This window comes from Orycteropus afer, unplaced genomic scaffold (assembly GCF_000298275.1).
Source record: "Orycteropus afer afer isolate SDZICR_OR568_19922 unplaced genomic scaffold, OryAfe1.0 scaffold00147, whole genome shotgun sequence".
Lineage (NCBI taxonomy): Eukaryota > Metazoa > Chordata > Mammalia > Tubulidentata > Orycteropodidae > Orycteropus > Orycteropus afer.
Window position 1 is genome coordinate 2,830,584 of NW_006921734.1, and position 27,502 is coordinate 2,858,085.

At 35.6% G+C, this 27,502-nt stretch overlaps 1 protein-coding gene across 1 annotated transcript in view; it reads right to left on the reverse strand.

Moving 5' to 3' along the window:
• Positions 1 to 27,502, reverse strand: part of GRIA4 (glutamate ionotropic receptor AMPA type subunit 4) — a 503,661-nt gene that overhangs the window by 314,386 nt on the left and 161,773 nt on the right. Inside the window, exon 3 of the mRNA XM_007945995.1 lies at positions 26,319 to 26,558. Within this exon, the coding sequence (XP_007944186.1) occupies positions 26,319 to 26,558 (240 nt within the window). The remainder of the gene's footprint in view (positions 1 to 26,318; positions 26,559 to 27,502) is intronic.

Below are 27,502 nucleotides of genomic sequence, written 5' to 3' on the forward strand. Positions count from 1 at the left end.
TGGCTTCCTGGTTTTTAATCCCCTTTCTCCTGCTCTTCTGGCCTGCTTCTTTGGGTGTCCCTGAGTTGTCTCTCCTCATCTGTATCCCTGGGGCTGACTGCTCTTCTGTCTGGGTTCAAGGCTTTTATCCCCTTTCTCCTGCTCTTCCGACCTGCTACTCTGGGTGTCCCTGGGTTGTCTCTCCTCACCTGTTACCCTAGGGGTGATTGGTGTTCTTAAATACGTCCAATTTTCCTTAATGTTTTAATTATATTCAGTAGAACTGGAAAGGTGATTGCCAAAGATACATTTAGTAGTTTGTGGACAGCATACAATAATCCTTTTTCCTAATCATACAATCCATAAAACTGGATCCTTGAATTTATAACCCAATTATAAAGTTGTTTAAACTCAGTTATAGACTAGAAGAATTCCTTAAACATCTAGGCCAATTGCTTTCAGAAATCCAAAATCAAAGAGAACAGGATGGAATTTCATTCAATCTGATTTAATCTCTTACGTCACTATTTGTGGACTGACTGTCTTTGATCCACCACCGAAATGCAGGGAGAGCTGAATTGGACACAAATAAGAATGAAGCAGATGCAAAAGAGGGTCCTACAACCTGACCCTGGTGGCTCTTCAGTTCTTGGCACCTTTCTTTGCCTGAAGATTCTGTATCCCTACCTTTGGGATTTATGAAGCTCCCTCTCTGCTTGTTATAGTTGTTTTCTGTTACTTTCAACTGAACAGTTCCAAAAAGTAACTTTTTTTTTTTGTTGTTGTTGGTTGGTTTTGTTCAATCAAGGAGCTCTAGTAGTGTGGTGGTTAAGCATTTGGCTGCCAACCAAAAGATTACCGTTCGAACCCACCAGCTGCTCCATGAGAGAAAGATGAGTCAGTCTGCTTGTGTAAAGATTCCCAGCCTTGGAAACTCTGGGAGGTAGTTGTACCTTGATCATATAGGGTCATTTTGAATCAGAACTGACTAGATGGCAGTGGATTTGGGTTTTTGGTTTCTTGTTCATTCTTCATTCCCATGATTAAAATGATTGAGATAAATGGTTATCACTTCTATATGTGGAAGTTTGAACTTTTCCAGACTTTCTCCTAGGCTTCATCTTGTTAGTGTTGGAAATCATTTAAAAAAAAAAAAAAAAAAAAAAAATATATATATATATATATATACATACATAATTTGGGGTGCTGTAAAACCACTTTAAATTGAATAGCATTTATTAAAACATATAGGGATTTAATCAGATGAATATTGCTTTTATTTAAACAAAATATGAGAATATAATGCAAGATATATGAATATTAAGTAGGATGTTTCATCTCTATGGGGAGTAATATAATCTAATATTGTCATTTGCTTGCCATTATCAAGATATTTCATCAATTAGTCCATGTAAATAAAATATTTCAAGTAATTGGACTATGTAAGTATATAACTAAATGGCACTTAAAAAGACATGTAATTTGAAGGAACATGTTTTTAAATGTATTACATAACACATTGCTTTTTTTATAAACAGTATTTTTTCTGATTAATACATGTTTCCGATTAATATATGTTCATTGATGAAAATTGTTAAATAAAGTATAAAGAAAAAACTGAATTGACTATAATATCATTTTCAGAAATAAGCCCCATTAATATCTAGTGCATTGTTTTCAAGTATAAGATTCTGTGTATGTGGTGTGTGTATGAATGTATATATGTTTGTACATGTTGGTGTTGACTGGCAGTATAGTTTCCAAGACGGGGTCATGCTGTTCTGCCTGGAATGAAATTATTACCATGTGGATGAGTGTTTAGAGAACTCCCAGTTGGTGTGGTGGTTGTAGATGCTTTTGAGAATAAATACGTTTAAGACATAATTAGAAAGTAGAGATATTTTTAAGGGAAAGAGGAGCAATAATTGTTTTAAACTTGTGATGCTTGAAAGGGATTTGGGAATCATCCAGACCAAAATTATAGTTAGTGCAATGGTAAAAATAACATTGGCCCCAGAGAGAATACTGAGAGGGCAGAGTTGAGTACTAAGGGTTGAATGTGAAGAACACTTATGGTTAGGATCAGGAATATATGCAGAGAGCATACAGTATTGAAAATAACAGCAGCACAATATTAAAAATAATTAGAGTAAACTAATGTCAGATAACAAAACAATTTAAAAGGATGAATAATAAGAACACTTAAAAGCATGAGTAATAAGGGGCATCTTTGGATTTAGATCATAGAAGGTTATCTCTTGAAGAGGTCAAATACGGTGGAGTGGGAATGGTAAAATTCAAATTGCAAGGGATTAAAGAGTGAGCTGTGGAGGGAGATTTGTTGACTATACTTTCAATGAAGATGATGATGGGAGATTTAGCATAGTAGCTCCACAGAGTGTTGTTGTTGTTGTTAGGTGCTGTCTAGTCAACTCTGACTCATAGCAACCCTATGTGCAATGGAACGAAACACTGCTGGGTCCTACACAATCCTCAAAGTTGTTATGCTTGAGCCCATCATTGCAGCCACTTTGTCAATCCATCTCATTGAGGGTTCCCCCTTTGCCACTGACTCTCTACTTTACTAAGCATGATATCCTTCTCCAGGGTCAGGTCCCTTCTGCCTATACTTCTTCCAAGACAGATTTGTCATTCTTCTGGCAGTCCATGGTATTTTCAGTATTCTTTGCCAACATCATGATTCAAATGCATCAATTTTTCTTCAGTCTTCCTTAATCACTGTCCAGCTTTCACATGCATATGAGGCTATTGCAAAGACCATGGCTTGGGTCATGTCAACCTTGGTCTTCAAAATGATATCTTTGTTCTTTAACACTTTAAAGAAGTCTTTTGTAGCAGATTTGCACAGTGCAATATGTCATCTGATTTCTTGACTGCTGCTTCCATGAGTGTTGATTATGGATCCAAGTAAAATGGAATAGTTTACAACTTCAATTTTTCCTCCACTTATCATGATACTGCTTATTGGTCCATTTGTGAGGATTTTTCTTTTCTTTACATTGAGGTGTAATCCATACGAAGGCTATAGTCTTTGATCTTCTTCAGTAAGTGTTGCAAGTCCTTATCACTTTCAGCAAGCAAGGTTCTGTCATCTGCACATCACCGATTGTTAATGAGTTTCCTCCAATCCTGATGCTGTGTTCCTCATTTAGTCCAGTTTCTCAGATTATTTGCTCAGCATACAGATTGAAAAAGTGTGGTGGAAGGATACAGCCCTTACTGATTTTAACCATGTGGTATACCCTTGTCCTGTCTGAATGACTGCTTCTGGTCTATGAGCAGGTTCCTCACTGTTGTTGTTATGTGCCATTGAGTTGGACCTGACTCATAGCCACCCCTCCTTGGGTTTCTGAGACAGTATCACTATGGAAATAGATTGCCCCATGTTCCTTCTGAGGAGTGGCTCTTGGGTTTGAACCTCCAGCCGACTTGTTAGCAGTCAAGTGCTTTAAGCACTATGCTACCAGAGCTCCCAGGTTCCTCATAAGCACAATGAAATGTTCTGGAGTTTCTATTCTTTGCAATATTATCCATAATTTTTTATGATCCACACAGTTGAATATCTTTGCACAGTAAACAAGACATAGGTAAACATCTTTCTGGTAGTCTTTGCTTTCAACCAAGCCTGATATGACATCAGCATACTTCATATTTCAAGTGCCTTCTAATCTGAGGGGTTCATATTCTGGCAGTATATCTCACAATGTTTCACTCTTATTCATAAAGTTTTCCAGTAATACAACAGACAGTGTTTTTCACTGTTATTCATAAAGTTTTCAGTGGCCAATTTTTTCAGAAGTAGATGGCCCCATACTTCTTCCTAGTCTGTGGTAGTCTGGAAGCTCTGCTGAAAGCTGTCTGTCAACCCTGGGTGACCCTACTGCTATTTAAAATACTAGTGGCATAGCTTCCAGCATCACAGCAATTGTCAAGCCACCACAATGTGACAAACTGGTAGATGAGTGGTGGCCAGCCACTCCAACAGGTAGTAGGTTACAGAAAAGTGTTTGATGATTTATTTATAGTTTGGGGATATGTTTTTTTATATGTACATAGGAGAAGGAGAAACTGAAGGTCAAAGACAGTGTGTGGAAATTGAAGACAAATATCTTTGAGTACAAGAGAAAACATTTGAAGGGTCAGCCACAGAGGAAGTGAAGGAATATTTCTTGGAAGTGGGAGGAACACAGGAAGGAATAGATGAGTAATCAGAGAGTTCTGATGTTGATGGGATGTTAAGGGAGTCTATAATGAATAATTTCAGAAAAAGCAGGCTGATCTGTGAAGAATTGTTGCTGTTTGGTATGATCAAGCTGGCTGACTCATTGCGACCCTATGAATATCAGAGTACATTTTGTCTGGTCCTGCACCATCCTCACAATCATTATCATGTCTCAGCCCACTGTTGTAGCCACTGTACCAATCTGTCTCATAGGATCTTCTTGCTTTTTGCTGATGCTCTCTCTGCTTTACCAGAGATAATAGCCTTCTCTAACAATTGGTCCCTCCTAATGACATGTCCAAGGTAGGAAAAATGAAGTTTTGCCATTCTTGCTTCTAAGAAACATTCTAGCTGTACTTCCTCCAAGACAGATTTATTCATTCTTCTGGCAGTGTATGGTGAATTAAACCAAACCAAAACCCACTTCCATAAAGTCAATTCTGATGCATAACAACCCTATAAAGCAGAGTAGGACTGCCTCATAAGGTTTCCATGGCTGTAAATCTTTATGGAAGCAGACTGCCTCATTTTTCTTTCACAGAGAAGCTGGCGGGTTTAAACCACCAACCTTTATGGTTAGCAGCCCAATGCTTTAACCGCAGCACCACCAGAGTGCTTCATGATGAGTAAGGGGAGTAGAAAAAGTCTAATTTGATATTTGTGAAAATTGGAAACATATTTGGAATAGGGGCTTTTGGAGAGTAATAGGATTTTAACTAGGAATAACCAGAAGCATTCATTGCTGAGTGACTCGATGGCAGTGAGTGAAGGTAGTGTGTAATGGAACAAACTGATTGCATTTTGTGCCTTTTCCTCAGGACTATTTGTTGACCCAGAACAGAAAGAAAGTGGATAATTGAGTTTATTTTTAAACTAATATAAAATTGGTGGATATTTTGATACTATGTTTTGAGATGCTTAAAATAGATTTTTATGTTTTTTGGGGGAGGAACTGAAAATTTTTGCCCAAGTACCCAAACTTGTACTCCTAAACTTGTGTATGATACACAAATATATCTAGACAAACCAAGTGAGAAAATATATAGCATTGATGAAAAAATATCTCACTAAATGGAAAAAGATATTCATCAATGCATTTCTTATATTAAGTAAAAACTTTCAGGAAATAATATTTTTCCTTCATAAAATTTCAAAATTCACAGGGGACATCAAGCTCATTTGGCATAACATACTACACAAAACCTTGTTCCACCTCCTACTTTGGCGAATAGTGATTTTATAAGCTTGCAAGCGGCCATGTAGATGCAATGACGGGTCTCTCCTCATCCAGAGCAAAGAAGAATGAAGAAAACCAAAAATTCATGGAAACAATTAGTCCTAGCAACTGATACACCATCCAACCTGCAGCCTATATGACTATGAGACCAGAAGAACTAGATGGTGCCCGGCTATTACTGTCAACCAGTTGGAAGGGGATCTATGTAGGAGATCCTGGATAGAGAGGGAGAACAATGTGTGGAACAAAACTCAAAATCATTTGGAGGAAAAAAAAAGGGGGACCAGGTTTGCTGGTCCGGTAGAGCCTGGTGGAACCACTGAGACTATGGCCCCTAGCTGCCCTTCAGGTCTGGAATTGAACCCATGCCTGTGGCTTTCAGCCAAACAATAGACAGGCATATGAGTTGAACATTTACCTGAGGTAGATACACTCCTTGGAGAGAACAATCATGGGAGAAAGAAGGGCTGCTTATGCACAGGGAGACAACTCAGGAGTAGGAGTGCATGGAGGTATGGACACAGGGAAGAGATAACTATCAGGAGGAAGTATGAGGGGAGAGGTTGCATTGTGGTAAATTGTGGTCAATGTCATGAGACAAAGTGTATGTGAACTGCTGTATGGAAAGTGAACTTGCTCTGTAAATTTTCACCCAAATCACAATTAAAAAAAAAAAAAAAAAATTCAAAATTCTACAGAGGTAAAGAACCAAATCAGGAAAATCCACTGACAACCAAAGTCTATTTTTGAACCTTTGACCTTAGGATAGAAGCAAGCCACCATCAGAGATTAAACTCTTCCTTACATCAGGATGTTAGATACTCTATAAAGCTGTAGGAAATTAGAATACTTTATCATCCGTATTCTACATCACCTTGTAAATATACCAGAGTAAGATAAACAATGTGTTATAGCATAAAGAATATTTATATATTGATATTTTTACTAACATCTTCAATACATAGTAGATGTAGGAAACTACAAGTTAAAATAACCAGTGGTCTATGTCTTATTTTCATTACTTTTAAGCTAAAATAGGAGAAAATCTTTAAAACAAGATCTGGCTCTAAATTCCAAATGATAAACTTTGACTAAGGCAGCTTATGCTGATGATTCATGTACTTGACCACTTCTTACCGTTTATATAGGGTTTAACTATGCTCATTTTCACTGTTTATGTGTCTCATTGTGACTTTCCTGGTTGCTTTTTCTTGGGCCCAGAATCTTCCCACCTTTCATTCATCCTCCACAATGTTTAGTGTGTATTTCTGAAGCATAATCTTTTATCATGTTACCACCAATTTGCTTTAAAATAACTACTGGCACCCTTTACCTAGAGCACAGAATCCAAATACTAAGATAGGCATGTACAATCCAATATTATTTGTTCTCATTTCTCCCAAACAACCTCTTCAGTCTCATCTCTTCTACCACCCATCTCCCACTTTCTCACTTATTGTGCCATACTGAGTTACTTACCATTTGCGTAACACAATGTACCCTTTGATATGATGTTTCCTCTAAGAAATGCCCTTCTCTCTCCACTTCATCAAGAAATCTTTTAGCCAGTCTTTAAGATCCACTTAACTCAAATGGTATCCTTAAAGAAGCCTCCCCAGATTCTCTAGGTAAAATGATGTGTCTTCTCTGCATGAAAACACTCTAGGCACAGTCATCTATGTGCCATTATTAGAGCATAGTTTTACATTTACATAGAAGGCTGCCATTTTACTTCACTTAGTATTACCCAGTGAGTTTTGATGGTGAAGTGGTTAAAACATTCAGCTGTTAACCAAAATGTCAGCGGTTCAAAGCCACCAACTGCTTCATGGGAGAAAAATGTGGCAACATCAATAATTTTGTTTAAAATAATGAATGACAGAAAGAGTATTTACTCTTTACTCATTCAGTTTCCTCTCTCTGAAATGTCTTCCCTTTCCTGTAACTGAAACCCTACATTAACTTCTTAGGCACTAATTAAAATTCCACCTCCTATTAGAACTCTTCTTAATCCCAACTTTGATATCACATCTTCCTTTGAATTTCAACAATTTTTTTCTTTGTCCTTCTTTTGTGCTACTTATCCTATTGCATTACAGTAATTTGTGTTCTGTTTTCTCTTTGTTATCAAAATCTGTGGTTTTTGTCTAGATCTAACTGGCATGGCACACCAAGCAGATCATCCACAAATATTTGTCTAATTTAACTGAATGCTTCAACTCATACCAGCAAGACTCTACTGAAGCTTCACTTAGTATGACCATCAAAGTATCTGTTTTTATAAAGTACCAGGTGTGTGTTCTTTTTAAAATGCCCAAAGTGTGATGTATTCCTTTTTTTTTGAAACATATTTACATGAAAATCTAACCAGTATTGGAACTCTGGTAGCATACTCCCTAAGGCACTTGACTGCTAACCAGAAGGCTGGTGGTTCAAACCCACCAGCCACTCCTCAGAAGGAAGATTGGGCAATCTACTTCCCTAGTGCTACTGCCTTGGAAACCCAAGGAAGGGTAGTTATGAGTCAGGTCCAACTTGATGGCACATAACAACAACAACAAAACTGAAATAAGTAGAACCTGATTACTAGTTGCTTGATTTTTGAGGAGTCATTCCTTGAGTGAACTCTGATTTCATCAGTCTATTATCTCCAGGTGTTAAAGCCTATTTATTTAAAGTCTGCTAAGGTTGAGCAATCCTACTTCCATAGTGATACTGCCTCGGAAACCCAAGGAGGGGTCGCTATGAGTCGGGGTCGACTCGACAGCACATAACAACAACAACGTCACTATTAATGATATCAATATCTTTCTTTATCCATCCCTGGGTGTTTTTAATAAGACCACTTTGTTTTTCCTCAAATAAAATGCACTTAGAAGAAAATTAGCTCCTACATATGTTTGATTTTCAGCTCTGAATTTGGCATTGTCTCCTAGGGCTGGCAGTCCCCATTATGCTTGCCTTGTCATCCACCACTGTGTGCTCCAGAAGCACAGCCAACACCTGTGACCACACAAAAGACCATCACAGCAGCTGCAGGACTCAGATGTCCATGCTAAAATATATTTCTAATGCTGAAGTATTTGGATCTGTAGCTGGCTCTTTTTTTTCATCCTTTAGGGAAATATTGGGGCTGCATATTTCTCTATATTTACTGTCTAGGACATGTGTGCTCTACTCTCTTCTTTGGAAAAATTAAGGGCAGAGGTCTTCCTTAGCATCATAACATAGTGATTAAGAGAATAGATTTGCAGCCAGAATGCCCAGATTTGGAGCCTATATCTACTAATAACTTGCTGTGTAATCTTGGACAATTTACTTAACCTTTTTGGGCCTGTAAAGTGGAGCTAATATGCCTGTACAGGGTAAGCATTATATAAGTGCTTGATATTGTTACTAGATTATAAATTCCTGGACATACCACTTGAAAGCAACTTTTTTTTTTTTTTTTTAAATCTTTAATCAGCCATATTTTCTTCTTAATTTCCTATTTTCATTTTTGTGGCATAAGCTTCTTGGTTATCCCCAACAATGCATAAAGGTCATCAAAACCCTTTGGGCATAGATCTCAACCTCATAAATGAGATCAAAACATATCAGAGTTATTTTTTTCTGTTTCAGAAACTTCTAAAAACATAATACACCACTTTTTATATAGTCACCAGCTACTAAGCACTAAGATTTAAACATATGTAGTATATATACATATACTATATTATATATTGTTGTTGTTGTTGTTGTTGTTGTTAGGTGCCATCGAGTCATCTCCAACTCATAGTGACCCTATGCACAGCAGAACAAAACACTGCCTGGTCTTGTGCCAGCCTCGTGATCCTTGCTATACCTGAGCCCATGGTTGCAGCCACTATGTCTATCCATCTTGATGAGGGCCTTCCCATTCTTTGTTGACCTTCCACTTTACCAAGAATGATATATATGTATGTATACATGATATATATGTATATATTCATGAGATATATATATATATATATATATATGCATATATGTAGGAATACATATATATTCACTATATATATACATTTTTTTTCTTTGTTCAAGTATACCTAACTTAGTAAGTGACAGGAATGTGAAATGCTTCACAAATTCCCTGTATGTCCTAGCTGCCCAGTGCTCCTTGTCATTTGTTCCTAAACCTCAGGAGCTCCAGACCACCTTCCCTTTTGATAACTATTTAGTGCTTGCTCATGCCCCAGGCCTTCATTGCTTTCATTATTATGCCTTGCCCATTTATTTATTCATTTATCTAATTTCATTTGACCTTCTGTGTTCCGGACATAAATAGACCCTTGGAATATGGCAGTGAATAAATAAACAGGACATTCTGTTGTAATGGAGGTTATGTTAAATAAGTAACATGTATACAATGTAAGGTGGAAATGCGTGCTATGGAGAAAAGTAAAGCAGGGAAAGAAAATGGGAGTATCAAGATGGAGAATGGAAATTTTAACATCATTGTGAAAGTGATATTAACCAATGACCTGAAGGAAGAGAGAACATGAGGCCTCCTTATATCAGTGGAATGAGCATTTCAGGCAGAACAAGAGGCATGGGCAAGGGCACTGAGGATAAAATGTTCCTGACATGTTTGAGACAGCAGAGAGGTATAGATGGTAGAAGCAGAGTTCATGAGGGCAGAGTTTTAAAAGATGAAGCCAGAGAGGGAAGAAGAAACCATGTTGGCCTGGCATGCCAACAGATAGCCATTGGTTTCACACTGGATAAACTAGGCAGCTTCAGCCCCCTGAGGTATGTGATTTATCTTGCTTTTAGAAGGGTCCCTTGGGCTGCTGTGTTGAGAAGACACAGTTTGGGGTAGGAACAGAGCAGAAAGATCACTTAGGAGGCTATGACAACAATCTAGTTTAGAGGTGATAATACCTCTGCCTTTTACCTATTTGTCATTTGATAATTGCTAAGGCATTTGACTGCTAACCAGAAAGTTGGTGCTTCAAACCCACCAGCTACTCTGCAGAAGGAAGGTGGAGCAATCTTCTTCCATAAAAGTTTACAGCCTCAGAAACACAATGAGGGTTGCTATGAGTCTGAATCAACTCAATGGTAGTGAGTTTGGTTTTTGGTTTTTAAGTGTATAAGTTGTCAAGCAAAACTTAACTATGTACAAAGACCCTATCAGAATTTTAGAAACAAGTTTAAATTGATTATAAAGTTAAAAGTGTTTTAGTTCCTTGCAATGGTTCCAAGTTCACCTTCTAAAGACCATATTGATAGCTGAGTTAATATAAAATATAAGACAGCACACAGCAGTTAAGAAAAATAAACTAAATATGCCTTGAGATAAGTGAAAGCTGATTATTTGATGTAAGTTTCATTTCAGCTACCATGTATACATGTTAAATGTTTGGGATACCTTTGAAAAATACATTTTATTTTTGTTTTTCCCACAAACACATTTCATTCATAATGACAACTAAACAACTGGCATTCAATATACTGAGCTTGATATTTTATATGAGAGGTTTTGATCAGATCTACATTTCCAGTATATTCTGAAGAATGGGAAATATCATTCCACAAATATGAGGCTTGTGTTGCAGTTATCCAGTAATTGAGAGGAATATTTCATCATTATGCTGGAAGGCTTTGGTTAAGAATGTATTATGTCAGGGGCAAACACCTATATTTATGATGTTACAGATTTGCGAATATTTTTTCCATGATATCCATATTCTGATCTTACCATAGATCCTAAAATCAACTCCATAAAATTTATTGAGTTTCTTTCATGAATTTTTAAATATATTTTTTAAAAGTAATTTTTAAAATGTATTTATTTATTTTGTATAGGAGCTCTGGTAGCATAGTGCCTTAAGTCACTTGACTGCTAACCAGAAGGCTAGTGGTTCAAACCCACCAGCCACTCCTCAGAAGGAAGGTTGGGCAATCTACTTCCACAGTGATACCACCACGGAAACCCAAGGAGGGGTCGCTATGATTCGGGGCCGACTCCACGGCACGTAACAACAACAGTTGAAAGCATACAGAGAACAGACATAAAATTAAGAGTCTCTTATATATAAGATCATCTCAATGATATAATATGTTTTAAAAAGAGGTTCTGGGTTACAAGTTGACAACATTTTCTTGTAAAGGGTCAGATAGTAAATATTTCAAGATTTACAGGCCATACAATCTCTACTCCAACTACTCAACCCTGCCATTATAGTTGGAAAGGAACCATGGGCCATACTAAATAACAAATGTGTTTGTGTTGAAATAAAACTTTATTTACGAAAATAGCCAATTGGTTATACTTGGCTTGCAAGTCATAGTATGAGTGCCTAGGATCATAGTCTGAGATTTGGTTCTGCACATGTTCTTCGGCATCATTCTTTTTGCATTTGTTTCCACTCAGCTGCTCATTTTCCCATGAGTGATTTCTTTAGCAATGTGTTAGCATAAGGGCTTCTTCAAACGTGCTCTGGTTTGTCTAATGTACATGACTTTCTTGTACTTCTACTTTTGCTATTATTGCTGATGCAATTTTATCCCTGTTATTTTTTAAAATAGTGTTTGATGTAATTTCAATTTAAATATTTGTGTACAGCCTTACACTGCTGAAAGGTGTATCAGAGAAATACCTGATAATCTTTTGCACTCTGCACCCTGTGTTAATCTTTACTGAGTTCATCTGAATAACGGACTTCATTAAAATGAGCTGCTTTTTGAATCCACTTGTCAAGGTTATACCACTTCAGTGGTTCTCTCCCTCTTGAGAACTTTGTGTATCCAGGATTGATTGCACCACAGGTCACATACTTCAGGGTTTGCTGAGCTCCTTGACAGTCATAACACCTAGACTAATAGGTCATACTGGCCTTGTTCTGACCACTCTGTGTTTCCGTTTGGTCTTTTGGATCAAGTAAGGGTGAACACAATTTGTTCCTATGTTTTTAGACAAGAAATAACTGTTTGAAGTCAAGCTGCTATTAGGGAGACTGTATTTTCGAAGAAAATAAAAATTCCCTTTCTCTTCTTCTTTTTTTTATTGTTCATCTTTTTAAAAAGCATCTCTCTTTCCCTGACTACAGTAATCTGAGGGCATCATATGGTTGATTTGGAAGAACACGACTCATTATTAAACTTTTGTCATTCTAGCTAAATAGCCATTTTGGCCACTGAAAGCCTACTTACTCTTTAATATGCTTTACATTGTTCATATGTATATTAATGCAGAGTTTTAGGAAAAAAGAATCTTGAAATATAAATTTACTTTGGAAAGGCATTTTTAGACTTAATAACCATGCTGACTCTATGGCTCTAAATGTTTATCTCCTGTGTAATTTAGTGGAATCTAAAATAATGTGATGCAGAATATATTAAATTAACAAAATGGAGTAACTGAAATACTTCAAATAACATACATTTTAGGTAAATCTTACATGTAATTATTAACAATTCATCAATTTTAATATGAAACTATGGGCAAAATAATCTTTTAACACATATCAGTGACAAAATATCAGTGCTAATTTCAGACTCTACGTTCCTCAACTGGCATTTTAAAGTTGTTTGCATATGGAGTATTTTAAGATACTTATATATCACACAACTTTTAAGATCTGAATCATAGTTCAAATTTTCCCTAGTCACAATAAATAGAAATGTATCTCTTACATAATGTCATGGATTGAATTGTGTCTGGCAAAAATGTGTCAACTTGGCTAGGCCATAATTGTCAGTACAGTATTTTGTGGTTGTCCTCCAGTCTGTGATCTAATATAATTAGCTTCCATTTTGTGATTTGTTGTAAATTCTAACTTCTATATGTTAATGAGGCAGTATTAATGTGAGGTGTAATTGAGTCAAGTCTTAGTAGAAGGCATTACTCAAGTACATCTGTACTCAAATCACACTCTTAATCAAGTCACATTTTTGCTTGAGTCACATCTTTTATCTTCCAAGGGATAAAAGGAAAGAGAAATGAGCTAAAAGGAGAGGGACCTACTACTACTTAGAAAGAAGAACCAGGAGCAGAGTACATCCTTTGGACCCAAGGTTCCTCTACTAAGGACTTCTTAGAACAAGGAGAAGATGATGTCAAGACACATGGAGATTTCCAAGGAATGCTGGGCCCATACATATTTTAAAAAGACTAGGCCCTTCTCCCCAAAGCCAACACACACACACACACACACACACACAGAGAGAGAGAGAGAGAGAGAGAGACTGAAAGAAAGCCTTCCTCTAGAGCTGGCTCCCTGAATTTGGATTTCTAACCACCTAAACTGAAAATTGAAAATAAATTTCAATTATAACCATACTAGATAACTAAGACACACATCATTTGCTAAAACTTACGTGATCGGAAAAAAATAGTTCCCAACAATGTGTGAGAGAGAGGCAGAGAGAAAAATCTACACTCACAAAGAATACTTCATATGTCATAGGATTCTTTTTTGCACGGTGTAGTTAAGCAAATCAATGCATTTGAATTGTGCTAAAATGGATGTTTATCCTGTTTCTTTCTAGAAGAGGATGCGTGCTTGTTATGATCTTAATCCAATATTTATGAAAACAGAATAAAACCCTTAAAATAACCATTATGAAGATGACAAATTTAATATTCATAATACTTATTATGAATAATAAATTTGTCATGGTCTATATGGCTACAATTACCTTCTTCAGATACTAAAGTCTACTAAAGTCTTCTGGTCTGGTCCTATCATTTCAGAGTTGATGCTACATCAGAGTAGAGTAGTTGCGACAGAAACCACATGGCCTCCATCTATCTGACCCTTTACAAAAAAAAAGTTTACTGACTTCAGGTATAGGCCATCCTCCCTCATTAATTAAGCAACGATGAACATACTATAAAATTTTATTGGCATAGTGGTTAAAGGTTAAAATGTATTGGCCGTCACTGGCAGATCAGTCCTAGTTCTGTCAGTGACGACTATGTGACTTTGGGCAAATTATTTACACTTCTAAGCATCTATTGCCTCAGGGATGATAATTCAACTATCTTTAGAGTTTGAGGAGAATTAGATATGTAGGATACCTAGAAAAATACCCAGAACATAATGGCATTGTGATTGTGCTGTCAAAAAAATATGCCTAAAATATAAAATATAAGGGTATATTGTTCTGTGCCATTGAGTTGGGTCTGACTCATAGTGACTCCTCCTTGGGTTTCTGAGGCAGTATCACTATGGAAGTAGATTCCCCAACCTTCCTTCTGAGTATAAGAAAGTCAAAAATAAGATGATGAAAAAAAAAAAAGACATCACTTATAAATATGAACCAAATGTCAGAAAAAAATAGATCTCAAATGAAAAGCATTATTGAGAAAAGTGTTCATTAATGAGCTTGAAAAGTTTCAATTTATCAGGAAAATACTAAAAATTCTAACATATTTTATATTAAAATGTACCTCATATAAAGCAAAAATTTATAGACCTACAGTAAGAAATCAAGTTTATGATACAAGTGGGAGATTTCAACATACCACTCTCAAGTAGGTCAAACAGACAAAAATGAATAAATATGCAGAAGGCTTGAACAAAACATATAATGATTATATAGAACTGTGAAGCTAAATACAAATAGAAAATAAATATTCTTCTTAAGCCCACTTGAAATATTATTAAAATTGATCTTGCATTGGGGAATAGAAAGAAAATTTAAGAATTAGTGTTACAAAGAGCATATTTTCTGAGAAAATTCCATAAAATATTTCATACTAATGAATTTTATGGGCGCTCTGGTGATGTAGTACCTAAGGCATTTTGACTGCTAACCAGAATGTATCTTAAACATGTGACTGAAAGATAAATTTTTTGATAAACAAACCTGATGAGGCTTCAGAATCATGAGATGAATTGAAGCATTGGTTAAAAAATTCTTAAAGATTTCATGCCCAAATGTATGAGGGCATAAGGTACCAAACTTTTGAGGAAATATTACTTTAATCATTACATAGCTCATCTGGAAAATAGAAAAAGAAATGATATTCCACAACACATTCTAGATGGCCAGTATAACCTTGCTACAATCTTATCAAGTACATTACAATGAATAAAAATTATACATTGCTAAGGAAAAAAGTTCCGAGAACACAAAGAAAATGTTAGACAAATTAATCCATTCATAATATAGATAATATATAAGGAGCACAACTTGACCTCAAACTTAGTTGAACAGCCATTTTGGCCATTGAAAACTTGCTTACTCCTTAATAGATTATATATGGATTATATGTATACCAATGTAGATTTTCATTTTAGGAACACTCAGATAAATGCAAATCTATGAAGGAAACCGTGAATAAGCAATCACAAGTGTATGCTTTGAAGAAGTTTTTTCTTTATCAATTTAATATTTATACTCACAAATGTCCATGAATTAAAAATCTTGATTCCTCATAAATGAAAGATAGTAACCCAATCACTTAGTACATTAATTTGTAGTTAATTGATACATTAATGATGACAATGATGATAGAATAACAAGTAAAACTTATGCTAGTAATTTATAAGCACTTTATATATATTGAATCACAGCGACCCTGTGCCATAGATTCAACTACTAATCTTATGTTTCAGATTAGAAAACTGAGGCTTAGTGATTCTAAGGAATTGACTCCAGGTCAAACATGTAATAAGTGGTAAAGCTGGGATTTGAATCCAGGAACCTAAAACTGTCCTTATGACTGTCCCACACTAGCAGTATCTGGGCTATACAACTGAAAGAATGCTCGAACCATTTCTGTTTGGAGATGCAAAAGGTTGACAAGACTATCATAGTTTTAAATGCAAGGAATTTATCTATCGTAAGTGAGAAGTCTTGTGCATTGTATCAAAGAGTAAGCTACTTCTTTTCATAGCCCTGATAGCATATGCTTTGTAACCTAGTGAGTACATCATAAAACCTTAACAGTTGAATAAACTTTCCTCTGACATAAGTTTTTTCACTGTAAGTATTTAAAATTTAATTGTGTATTGCCATTACACACACATGTGTTCCATTTTTATAAAAGAAGGAAAAATCCTTTGAAGTAATGCAAATTATGTTGAGGCAATGTCTTCAATCAGAGCTCTAAAGGGATGATATTTTTCCTCCAGGTCTTCAGATAGGTAACATTTCTTAATTAAGAAATTGTCAGGAAATCATAAATCATATTTGCAAATTTTAAAAATTTATAAAATTAGAAAATTTAGAAAGTTGTGGGTCATTGACAATATGGAACCAGTGAGAAAGCTTACGAAGCTTTGTACTTTTCACAAAAGAAATTTGCCAAAGCATTATACCCCCATTTCTTCAATCTAAGGATTAAGTAGACATGTTTTCTCATTGCTCATCACTCTGTCTGGGTTGAATAACTCAATTGACAGATTCAGCATATGCTCAAAGCTCTATCAAAGCAAAGATTTTTATGGATATTTACCATTTAATAAAATTTTATGAGTATTTAATATTTCATATATTTCACAAAATATGGGGAAAGTCAGAATCTTACACTTATTTTACAGTGTTTCAAGTTTTACTTCCAAAGGATGGGGCAACAATCATCTTTCCAGTGTTCAGAGCCTCCAAAAGTCTTATCAACATCTGCCCTTCTCTTACTCAGAGAATGAATACTCACATTGGATAGAACACGAGAAAGGAGGCACAGGTATTTTAGTCTGTCAGTTAACAGTGTGTGTCTAGTGCTTATTAAGTGACAACTACTAAACTGACCCTAGCACTATCTGTCAGTTTGTTGTACTGTGGTGACTTGTATGTTGCTGTGATACCGGAAGCTATGCCACTGTAATTTCAAATAGTATCAGTGTTACCACTGGTGGACAGATCTCAGTGGAACTTCCAAATAAGACAGTCTAAGAAGAAAGCCCTGCTTATCTACTTAAAATAATTAGCTAATGAAAATCTGATGGATCACAACAGGACATTACCTGATTTGCTTGCTTTGAATACATTAGGAAGGATTAATGCCTGGAGGAAAATAACATGTTTGGTTAAGCAGAGGGCAGTGAGAGTGAGAGAGACTCTCAGTGAGATGGTTTGGCACAGTAGCTGCAATGATAGTCTTGAACATTCAGGCAAACGGGAGGATGATGTAAGGCTGGGCAACATTTCATTGTGTTATACATAGGTCACTATGAGTAGGAGTTGATTGGACAGCAGCTGTCAATCTATGTACTCAACTTTCCTAGCATGGATGTTTGTGGAGGGTACATAGTTATTTTCCTTGTCATCCCATTCAGGGCTTTTCAACCCTTCAAAAACTTTTGAAAGGATCTTGGCACCACAGAAGCAATTGTAAGGTTGTACACTTCATCTCCAGAATTTCTTTATTCCATTGATCCATTGCTTATTTTACTGCTGCTTGCTCTGCTCTCTTCTTGCTTTGACTATCTTTCTTTTAGTTTAAGACCATTATTCTTTGTTCAATTCCCTTGTTTGTCAGTCCTGTTCTAATTCATTCTCCTTGTTAGATTTCAGTTATCTTTCAAGATCTGACTTCCAGCATCTGCCCTCAAATCCCTTACTTTATAACCTGCATGTATGGTGGGTGACAGATGGATGTGAACCTTTACTTGACTTCCCTCACCAGGGAAAAGGGATTTGGACATGTAGTCCTCCTTAGGAAAGCAAGGATGTTCCTTCATCCCACCCCCTCACTCTTCAGTCCATTGCTCCCCTTCCTAACTCAAAGTGTGAGAAGGAAAATAGCTGGAAGCATCCTGTGGGATCTGGGTTAATGAGGGCAGGAAATAAATATTGTAGAAACTCCAATGGAGAGGCTGTGAACTGAGCCAGGGTTGTCTTGCCTGTTTCTGATTACGAACTATTTCTCCCTCAATTACCTGTGAGAATCTCCATAGGAAACCCCATCATTATACTTATACTTGCATCTTTTTCTGCTCTCCCACTGCTTTGGTAACAGCAGGAAAGCAGTGATTCCTGTTTGGAAGGTATAGTGAAGTGTTGTCCTCTTCCTGGTGGAATGGATTATACCCAATTTCTACAATTGGCAGAAACTAAATATTTGGCTTTGTCAGCTTGGTCATAAATGTAACAAAGTTAATAAATGAATATATTAGGATGAGTTATTAAAAATTGTCTATATCCTAATGAGTACACTAAAAATACAGATAATTGTCTGAGGGTCTTTCATGCAAAGTTTACAAAAAGTGAACTTCTCTTAATTCTAGTGAGGGGTCTACACATCAAGATTTTAGTTTTCTGGATTAGAAAGTAAGACAATAAGTTAAAAACAGGACTTCATATTACAGAGTATTAAATATAATATCAACTTAAAATTGAAATGTAGAGTCCAAAGAGATGAAAAATGTCTGGTTAGATTATGAGAGACTCTCACTTCTCTTCAATTTATGTCAATTAGTTTTGTTTTGTTATTGTTTCTAATTTTGTTTTTAATGAGAAAAATAGACCAGAGGCATTTTAAGTGCCACAATCAATGATAGATGGGTATCAGTGGAGTATGAGCATGTGCAGTAATTAGGAATCAAGGACGAGAAAGGCCAGGAAAAGAATGGTCCCTGCAATGTGCACTATAGATACTGAATCAGGTTCTTCTGTGAGGTTCTAAGTTTACTTTATGACACTGGACAATTACCCTTATTCTTTCATATTCCTTCTTTGTCCCACTCACTCACCCTTCAGTCTACTGCTCCCTGTCCTAAATCAAAGTGTGAGAAGGTAGATAGCAGGAAACATCCTGTGGGATCTGTGTTAATGAAGGCAGGGAATAAATATCGTAGAAACTCCAAAGGAGATGCTATCTGAAAGTTACTTAAAAGAAGGCGCTAATCTCAGTAATTTTACTTTGGTGTAATTTGAAGTCAATATGCTATATTTCAGGAGCTCTGGTGGTGTAGTGCCTAAGGCATTTGACTGGTAACCAGAAGGCTGGCAGTTCAAACCCACCAGCCACTCCTGGAAAGGAAGATTGGGCAATCTACATCCATAGTGATACTGCCTCAAAAACCCAAGGAGGGAATGCTATGAGTAAAATCTGACTCGATGACAGTGAAGTTTTTTTTATGCTATGTTTCAGTTATCTGCTCTCTCAGCTCCTTTATTATTTACAGATTAAAGGTTAAGGAGATACAAGACATTCATAACTGGCATTGGAGGAAAGAAGGATGAATTTTCCACATGTCCTGGAAATCATTTTGCTTATTTAACTATTAACTCCAGGCTCTGAGGAAGAAGGGGGAAGAAGGAAAGAGTAAAAAACTAAATTAGTAAAGGAAGAAAACAGAGAAGAGAATTCTCATTGAGAATATACCAGGAAGATAGGAGGGCTCTCTGGAGTTAATTATTGGAAAATAAAAGAGATAATTAAGATCGTTACACACCATTCCCCATTCATTTGTTCTTAACCATTATTTATATTTTATCACTTTGCAAAAGGATTTAAGGACGTTTTGTAAAAAGATTGAAAGCAACTTAAATACAAAATACGTACACACAATAAAACCTGAAAAGTAGAAATAAAATAACAAGACCTCCCCTATACACACACACAACACATAGACACACAGACACAGACACAGACACAGACACACACACACACACTTTCTGTCCCCTCACCACCTCATGCATTGGCTCTGGGAGGGGAGAGCAGCATATAATATGTCAGCAAAAGCATCCTTCCTTAGGTTTCTGAAAATGTCATGCAATGTGTAGACTGTATTTTTGTCAAAAAAAAAAAACAAAAATACAAATTCATAAAAATAAAGCCAAACAGACTATGTTCAAGCCTAAGGACATTTTTCTGCTCTATGCTTAACCAAATATATCTGTCCTAGAAGGTTGGGCAATCCTACTTCCGTAGTGATACTGCCTCGGAAACCCAAGGAGGGGTCGCTATGAGTCGGGTTTGACTCGACGGCAAACAACAACAACAACAACAACAGGGGCCATTTGCATGTTGTTACAATGTTTATTATGGTTAGGATACAAGATATTGAGCAATCTCTGAAATAGCATCATTAGCCTGGGAAGCAAAACAATGAGCATCAAGGAGAAGCATGATTAAATAAAACAAGCTCAGTGTCAGCCGTTGCTGAGCCTGGACATAAGATCAAAATGCTACCACCACGCAGTTTGGAAAAATACTGACAGTGTTATTTAGAATTTGAGAAATTTTAGATTTATATCTCCTTGATCATAATTCACCATGTGACCAGTGGTGTTAGGAATGGTCATATATGCATTATAAACACTTAGCATTCTGTAGCAGACGTATAACATAAATATAATATAAAAATATACTCTTTTCTTTCAAAAGGGAAACCAATCACTCTTTATACATGTTTAAATTAATGCAACTTTTTCTTTTTTTTTTGCTCAGGGAAAATGATATCATATTAATTATATTTGAAAACATTCAGGGCTTTATATTACCAGATAAATTAATTTTCAAAAAATTTCTAAATATTTAGTTCAATTAGGTTTAAATCAAGAATGTTCTCTTTCAGTTTGCTCAACATTTTTCATGACAAGAAAATTGCACTTAGTTTAAGTGACATCCCTCCAAGTGAGTTTTTCATTGATCTGCTTTTTTTTTTCTATTAACATGGCACCATTAATCAAATTGAATGATATGATTAGTTATTAGTCTTAAAGTTGTTTGAGACATGTTTTCAAGGTCTTAACTTAATTAATCCACTAATTCATTTCATATTTATAGGATGTCTATCAGTGGTTACTCTGCTAGACAAAGAAGATACAAGTATAATGAAATATAATAATTATGGGGGAAGCATTTACAGTCTTCTGGGGGATGAAAAGACATGTCAATGTATATAGGATACAATGTGTAATGGATTAGAAGTGGGTTACACATAGTTTGTTTACTGAGTACTTTCATGTAAAATAAGAGTCAAGAATGGGTTCGGAAATTTCACTCAAAGTGAAATACAGAATTTCATATGGGGTCAGTGGTTAGGTATGCTGTCCAACACATTTGTCCAATATGGCAGCTATTAGCAATATGCAACTATTGAAATTTAAGTTAATTGAAATGAAAAAAAAAAATTGAAATTAAGTTCAAACACACAAATCACATTTCAAGCTGAAGCTCAAAATAGCCATGGGTGGCTAGTGACTACTATATTTGTCAATTCATGTTATAAGATATTTCTATCATCAAAGAAAATTCTCTTGAACAGTGCTACTTACTTTATTTATCAAATCAAAATCTTATGTTTTATTACATTATGTTTTATATTTTTTTTTAATACTAGAATATGCAACAATCTTTTGTTAAATAGTGGTCCAAGTTAAAATTTTAAAACATTAAGATAGGTATCAAAGTCACGTTTCTGGTTGTCAAATTCATCACTGTGTATAATTTTCTAGTGAAGTCATTGCAAGTGAGTACCTTTATTTTCAGAAGTGTCTTGCTCATCCTTACATTCTCAGTGCCTATCAAAGTGTCTGATATAGGCAACTTGAACGGTAGTTATTTATTGATAGTTAAATAAAATGGATGAATGGTGCTATCTTTTTTCCTTGAGAGTAGGAGGAATGAACAGAAGCAAGGGTTCATCTGCTACTACAGAGATTATGCCACCTGATATATTTCTTTTTCTGTTTACCATATGGAAAAAAGAAAGAAAGAAAAAGAAGAATAAAATATTTATATTGTAAAACAAAAAAGAAATCTTGAAGATAATTTAAATGGACTTTAAAGATAAAGCAGTTCAATTTCCTCTTTTTTTTTTTTAACAGATGTGGACAAAATTATAGGCAGTTTCATAGTTGTAGTAGACTGGGATGAGAGCAAAGTTCTCATATCAGAAGAAATCAAGTGTCATTCCTTTAACTGACCCTAATTTAACATAAAACATTGTTTATTTTGACAGAGACAAGTTCTTGTATCTTGAGAAATCATAACACTATAGGGATTAAGACATCAGAAATGATCTGGTGGTCCAGTCTTACCCCAAAATAAGGATTTATGATACATCAGAAAGTTATGTTCCACTCAAGTTTGTAAAGAAAATCAAGGTCATATTAAATCTGGAACTTACATCAGGAAAAATATTTAGATAAGCTGTTCATGATAACAGTAGCAGATTAGAGGAAAAGACCAAATGTACTATGTTCTTTCTTTATACTTTTTTTGGGGGGGTGCCATGTGGCATAGTGCCTAAGGCATTTGACTGCTAACCAGAAGATTGGCAGTTCAAACCCACCTGCCACTCTGTGGAAGGAAAACTGGGCAAATTACTTGCATAAAGATTTACCACCTCAGAAAGCCAAAGGGATCACTATGAGAATCAACTAGATAGCAGTGAGGTTTTTTTTTGTTTTTGTTCTATGCGTAATTATTCATACAAAGTGTTGTGGTTTTTTTTGATGTGAAAATGTGGGTTACTCTTAGTTAACTAGATTTATGTTAGAAAGTTAATCATATGCTCATAACTGAGGTTATTCATATGTGGGGTGAAGGCAATCGTCAATTATAAATACAGTATATAAGGGGAAATAAATTGGGCTTGTGATCCTAACTTTATAACATAATTACAATTTTGAAAGGAGGAAACATTATTTTCCTTCTTTGTGAGTTCCTGATTAAGACATAGGGTATTGGGAAACATGGTATCATGACGTAGAAAGTAGGCCATCTCAACATCAAGAAACAGCCATTTTCCTCACACATTATCATTCACTCATGAAGTTACCCCTAGAAAAAAGGTGTCAATACAAGGTTGGGTAGGTTTACTAAAATAGAAGACAATACAAAGGATTAGCTAGTCTGTCTGACCAACTACTGAAGAGAGCTAAGATAGAAATTCCAGAGAGTGAGTTTCATCAATTTGTTAGAAGCATGGCAGTTCAAGAGTATGATGACTACGAGAGAAAACAGGCTTGTGCTGCAAGCTAGTAAGTAGTTAAGGTTATAAGATCTAATATTGGAAGGAATAGTGCTTGCATCGTTATTGAGTTAAGCTTTTGCAATCAGAAAGCTAAAGTGGAGAGGGAGTCAGCAAATAACCAAGAATGCCTGCTTAAAGTAGAAAGATCTCATGATGAGAAGTAATAGAGAATGCCTGGAGGTTGGAGCATTTGACTTGCTAAGCCGGGATGAGGGCTCTTGAAAGTACAATCTGTATCAAAAGCAAAGCACCACTTTTATTCCCTCTTTAGTGGGTAGGCTATACACAAATGTCTGTAAGTGTCTCCTTGACAGGCATTTGTTTACACAGGGAGAGAGGAAAAAGGGAGACACAGGTTTCTATGAAACCAAGATGTCATATAAAAGACACTAGTTTTCTTTTTTTTCTTACCTATCAAGCAGTTTTCCCTCCCTGCCCCTCTGATCCCTGGTAAACAACAAAGAAAGTTTCCAAGATGCTTTTTTTTTTTTTTTCTGACCAAAATGGAGACCTGAACTATGTCATAGTGAATCATAGTGAAAACTATCTTACCCACATTCCAGTATATATTTCTTGACATTATGATTCAATTTTCACTGTCCTCTTACTTAAGGATTTGTCTAATACTTAGAAATGAACATAGTGATGGTTTCTCTCACTGTAGTGTATTCTCTAGAATGCATTGGATTATTAATGGAAAAATGATCAAATAATAGGTTCCCATATTTCTAAGTAAGAATTATTAGAGTATGGTGCAATCATGCTGATGACCATAAATTTACTGAGCTTTTTTCTGAAAGTATAATTTAGCACGAATGCCAATATAAATGATGTTCTAGAACCACTTTTGGTGTGAGGTTGTCACATGGCATAGTGTTTCCATCCTGTTAAATACATATATTTACTTATTCAATCTGTATGGTAAGCAAATAACCCAAGAAGCTGGAGTGTATTAAGAATGTGGCATCAAAATTAGAAGAAGACACATTAACAACCTGCGATATGCAGATGACACAACCTTGCTTGCACGGACTTGAAGCACTTACTGATGAAGATCAAAGACTGTGGTCTTCAATATGGATAACACTTCAATTTAAAGACAATGAAAATCCTCTCAACTGGACCAATAAGCAGCATCACAATTAATGGAGAAAAGATTGAAGTTGTCAGGAATATAATTTTATTTGGATCTATAATCAATACCCATAGAAGCAGCAGTCAAGAAATCAGATATCATATTGAATGGGGCAAACTGCTCCAAAAGACCTTACTGAAGTGTTTAAGTGTAAAGATATCACTTTGAAAATGAAGATGCACCTAACCCAAACCATGGTATTTTGAATCACTTCATATGTACATGAAAGCTAGACAATGCATAAGGAAGCCCAAAGAAGAATTGATGCCTTTGAATCGTGATGGTGGTGAAGAATACTGAAAATACCATGGACTGCCAGAAGAATGAAGAAATCTGCCTTGGAAGAAATATAGCCAGAATGCTCCTTGGAAGCGAGAATGGCCAGACTTTGTCTCACCTACTTTGGTCATGTTGTCAGAAGGGACCATTTTGTGGAAAAGGATATCAGGCTTGGTAAAGTAGAGGGTCAGTGAGAAAAGGGAAGATCTGCAACCAGATGGACTGACACAGTGGTAACAATGATGGGTTCAAGGATAGCAAGGATTGTGAGGATGGTGCAGGACCAGGCAGTGTTTATTTCTGTTGTACACAGGATTGCTATGAGTCAGAACTGACTCGAGGGCACCTAACAACAATATCAACAACATTTTAATGAGAATAGTAAACTCATTTAATGGATATTATTTGTCTAGTATAGGAAATTATGCTTTTGGACTTCCGAAGGTTGCTTATTTCTTCAAAATCTTATTTTATTTGTTTATTGTTTTTTTATGAGGGATAAGAGGTATTTGTCAATCCTTCTCATTTCATGGGAGCTCTGGTAGTGTAGTGGCTAAGGCATTTGACTGCTAACCAGAAGGCTGGTGGTTCAAATCACTCATTTCATACACAATTCTATTAAAGGATGTACTTAAAATATAGCCTGTTTCAATCTTTATTTTAACGTCCTGTCTTACAACTTTTACACTTTAAGAAGAAGAAACCCATAGATGATTCTTGAATACTCATTATGAAATATACTATATTGGTACAATTCTTGTCACTAAATAACAGAATTGAGGGGGGAGACCATGGGAATGTTTTCAGTTATTTCTCAAATGAAAAATAAATCTATAGCAAATTCTATTAAAAAAATGTGTAGAGTCTCAATACTCTCAAATACAGAATGCATACAAACTCACTGCCATAGAGTCCATTCTTACATATAGCAACCTTCCATGCATTTCCAAGGCTGTAACTCCTTGTGGAACTAGATTGCCTCATCTTCCTCCCATGAAGCATGTGGTGGGTTTGAACTGCCAACCTTCTGATTAGCAGCCAAATGCCTTACCTGCTATTCTACCAGAGCTTCTTATAGAATGTATAGGCTTGCTTACTAATCTTTTAAACCTGATAAACAAAGTGAAATGTGGCCAGAAAGGAGACCTCTTATCATGAAATCTCTATTCTCACTGCCCTTACCACTCAATTACTCATTTAAAGTTTTATATTTCAAAGTCATCATTATGGCTCAATGGTCATTTGCATTTGAGAAGAAGTACTTATTTATTTCAGGACTATAACTGAAATATCACAACCGATATTCATAAAACAGGTATTTTAATTTCAATGACATTATAGAGCATGTTTTGCTCAAGAGCAACCTTATGAATGTGAAGCTTCATATAAGAAAATTTTCCCTGACGTAAAGACAAAAACACTGATAATGCACATTGAGTATTTTCTGATTTTAGTCATATCAGGAATCAATATATTTTTCTAAAGCATACCAATTTTAGGTTGAGAATTAGAGTTTAATGATGTAAATGCAGAATTGAGGCTTACCTCTATCTGTGTCATACAAGAAGACAAAACAGTTCCATTCATAATGATCCAGTAGACTCAAGAGTGCTCCTCGTAAGGAGGGTCTTAACTGCAGCACAAACTGGCTCTCCCCCTCGGTAGGGAAACTTGGTGTGATGAGGGAGATGTGTAAGGCGCTGCAGAATGAGGTCAAGGTATGTACAGACCTCTTGTCATAGAGTCCAAAAATGGCAAAAACTCCTCTAGAATACTGGGAACAGACTGAAAAAAGAAAGAAAAAGAAGGCTATTAGTATACTGTAAAATTGTTAATTTTAATTAAAGTCTATAATAAAATTAAATTTAATTAAAGTCTTTGAAATTAAAAAAAAAATTATTGAACTCTTGATATGTCAGGAATATAAGTACAGTGAGGAATGCAGGGTGAGTGATGTTTAGTTACCTCTTCCTTTGCTGAGTGCTCGTTTTTATTCTCATCTCTTGCTCTCAGCTTATTGAAATGTTTACTTCGTGCTCAAACACCTTAACAAAGTATAAGATAAATTGATGAATTCTTGAGCACCAACTTAAAGCCTGACATTGAGATAAGAAGGAGTAATACTATTTCTTTCTCATGAAGCCAGTTCGATAAAAGAGAAATTTGATTAAGGTGAAATAATTCATGGTATTCTATAATGGTGTGATAAACTCTATGGCTTGGTGGAAAAGGTCCAAATTTGGGTGACTTTTTGTATTTTACATTATGAAGGAGTAGAAACTTCAGTGGAGGCTATTTTTAGTTGTTTCTTTATAAAGGAAAACAAGAATGTTTGAATTTAAATTTTTTCTAGTTGTCAGGTAAGAGTAACATCCTGTTTCTCATTGGTTTATACAGCTTAGTTTAAGAAGTCTTTAGGCCTATAAACTTTCTATGTTTTCTGATTTTAGTTACTAATTTTCATTGCTAAATTCATTAAGAAGCATGGAGTATTGGATAATCTAGAAGTATTAATCTTAGGAGTAGTTCATTGTGATACAAAGAAATTAGATGTTCCCTCTTTTAAAGCAATAATAGGCTCCCAAAATAAGTAATTATCTTAATAATATTTATCTCTATATTTCAGAATATCTAGGTTTTAGGAAATTGTGTTGTTGTTATGTGTCGCCGAGTCGGCCCTGAGTCATAGCGACCCCTTCTTGGGTTTCCAAGGCGGTATCACTACAGAA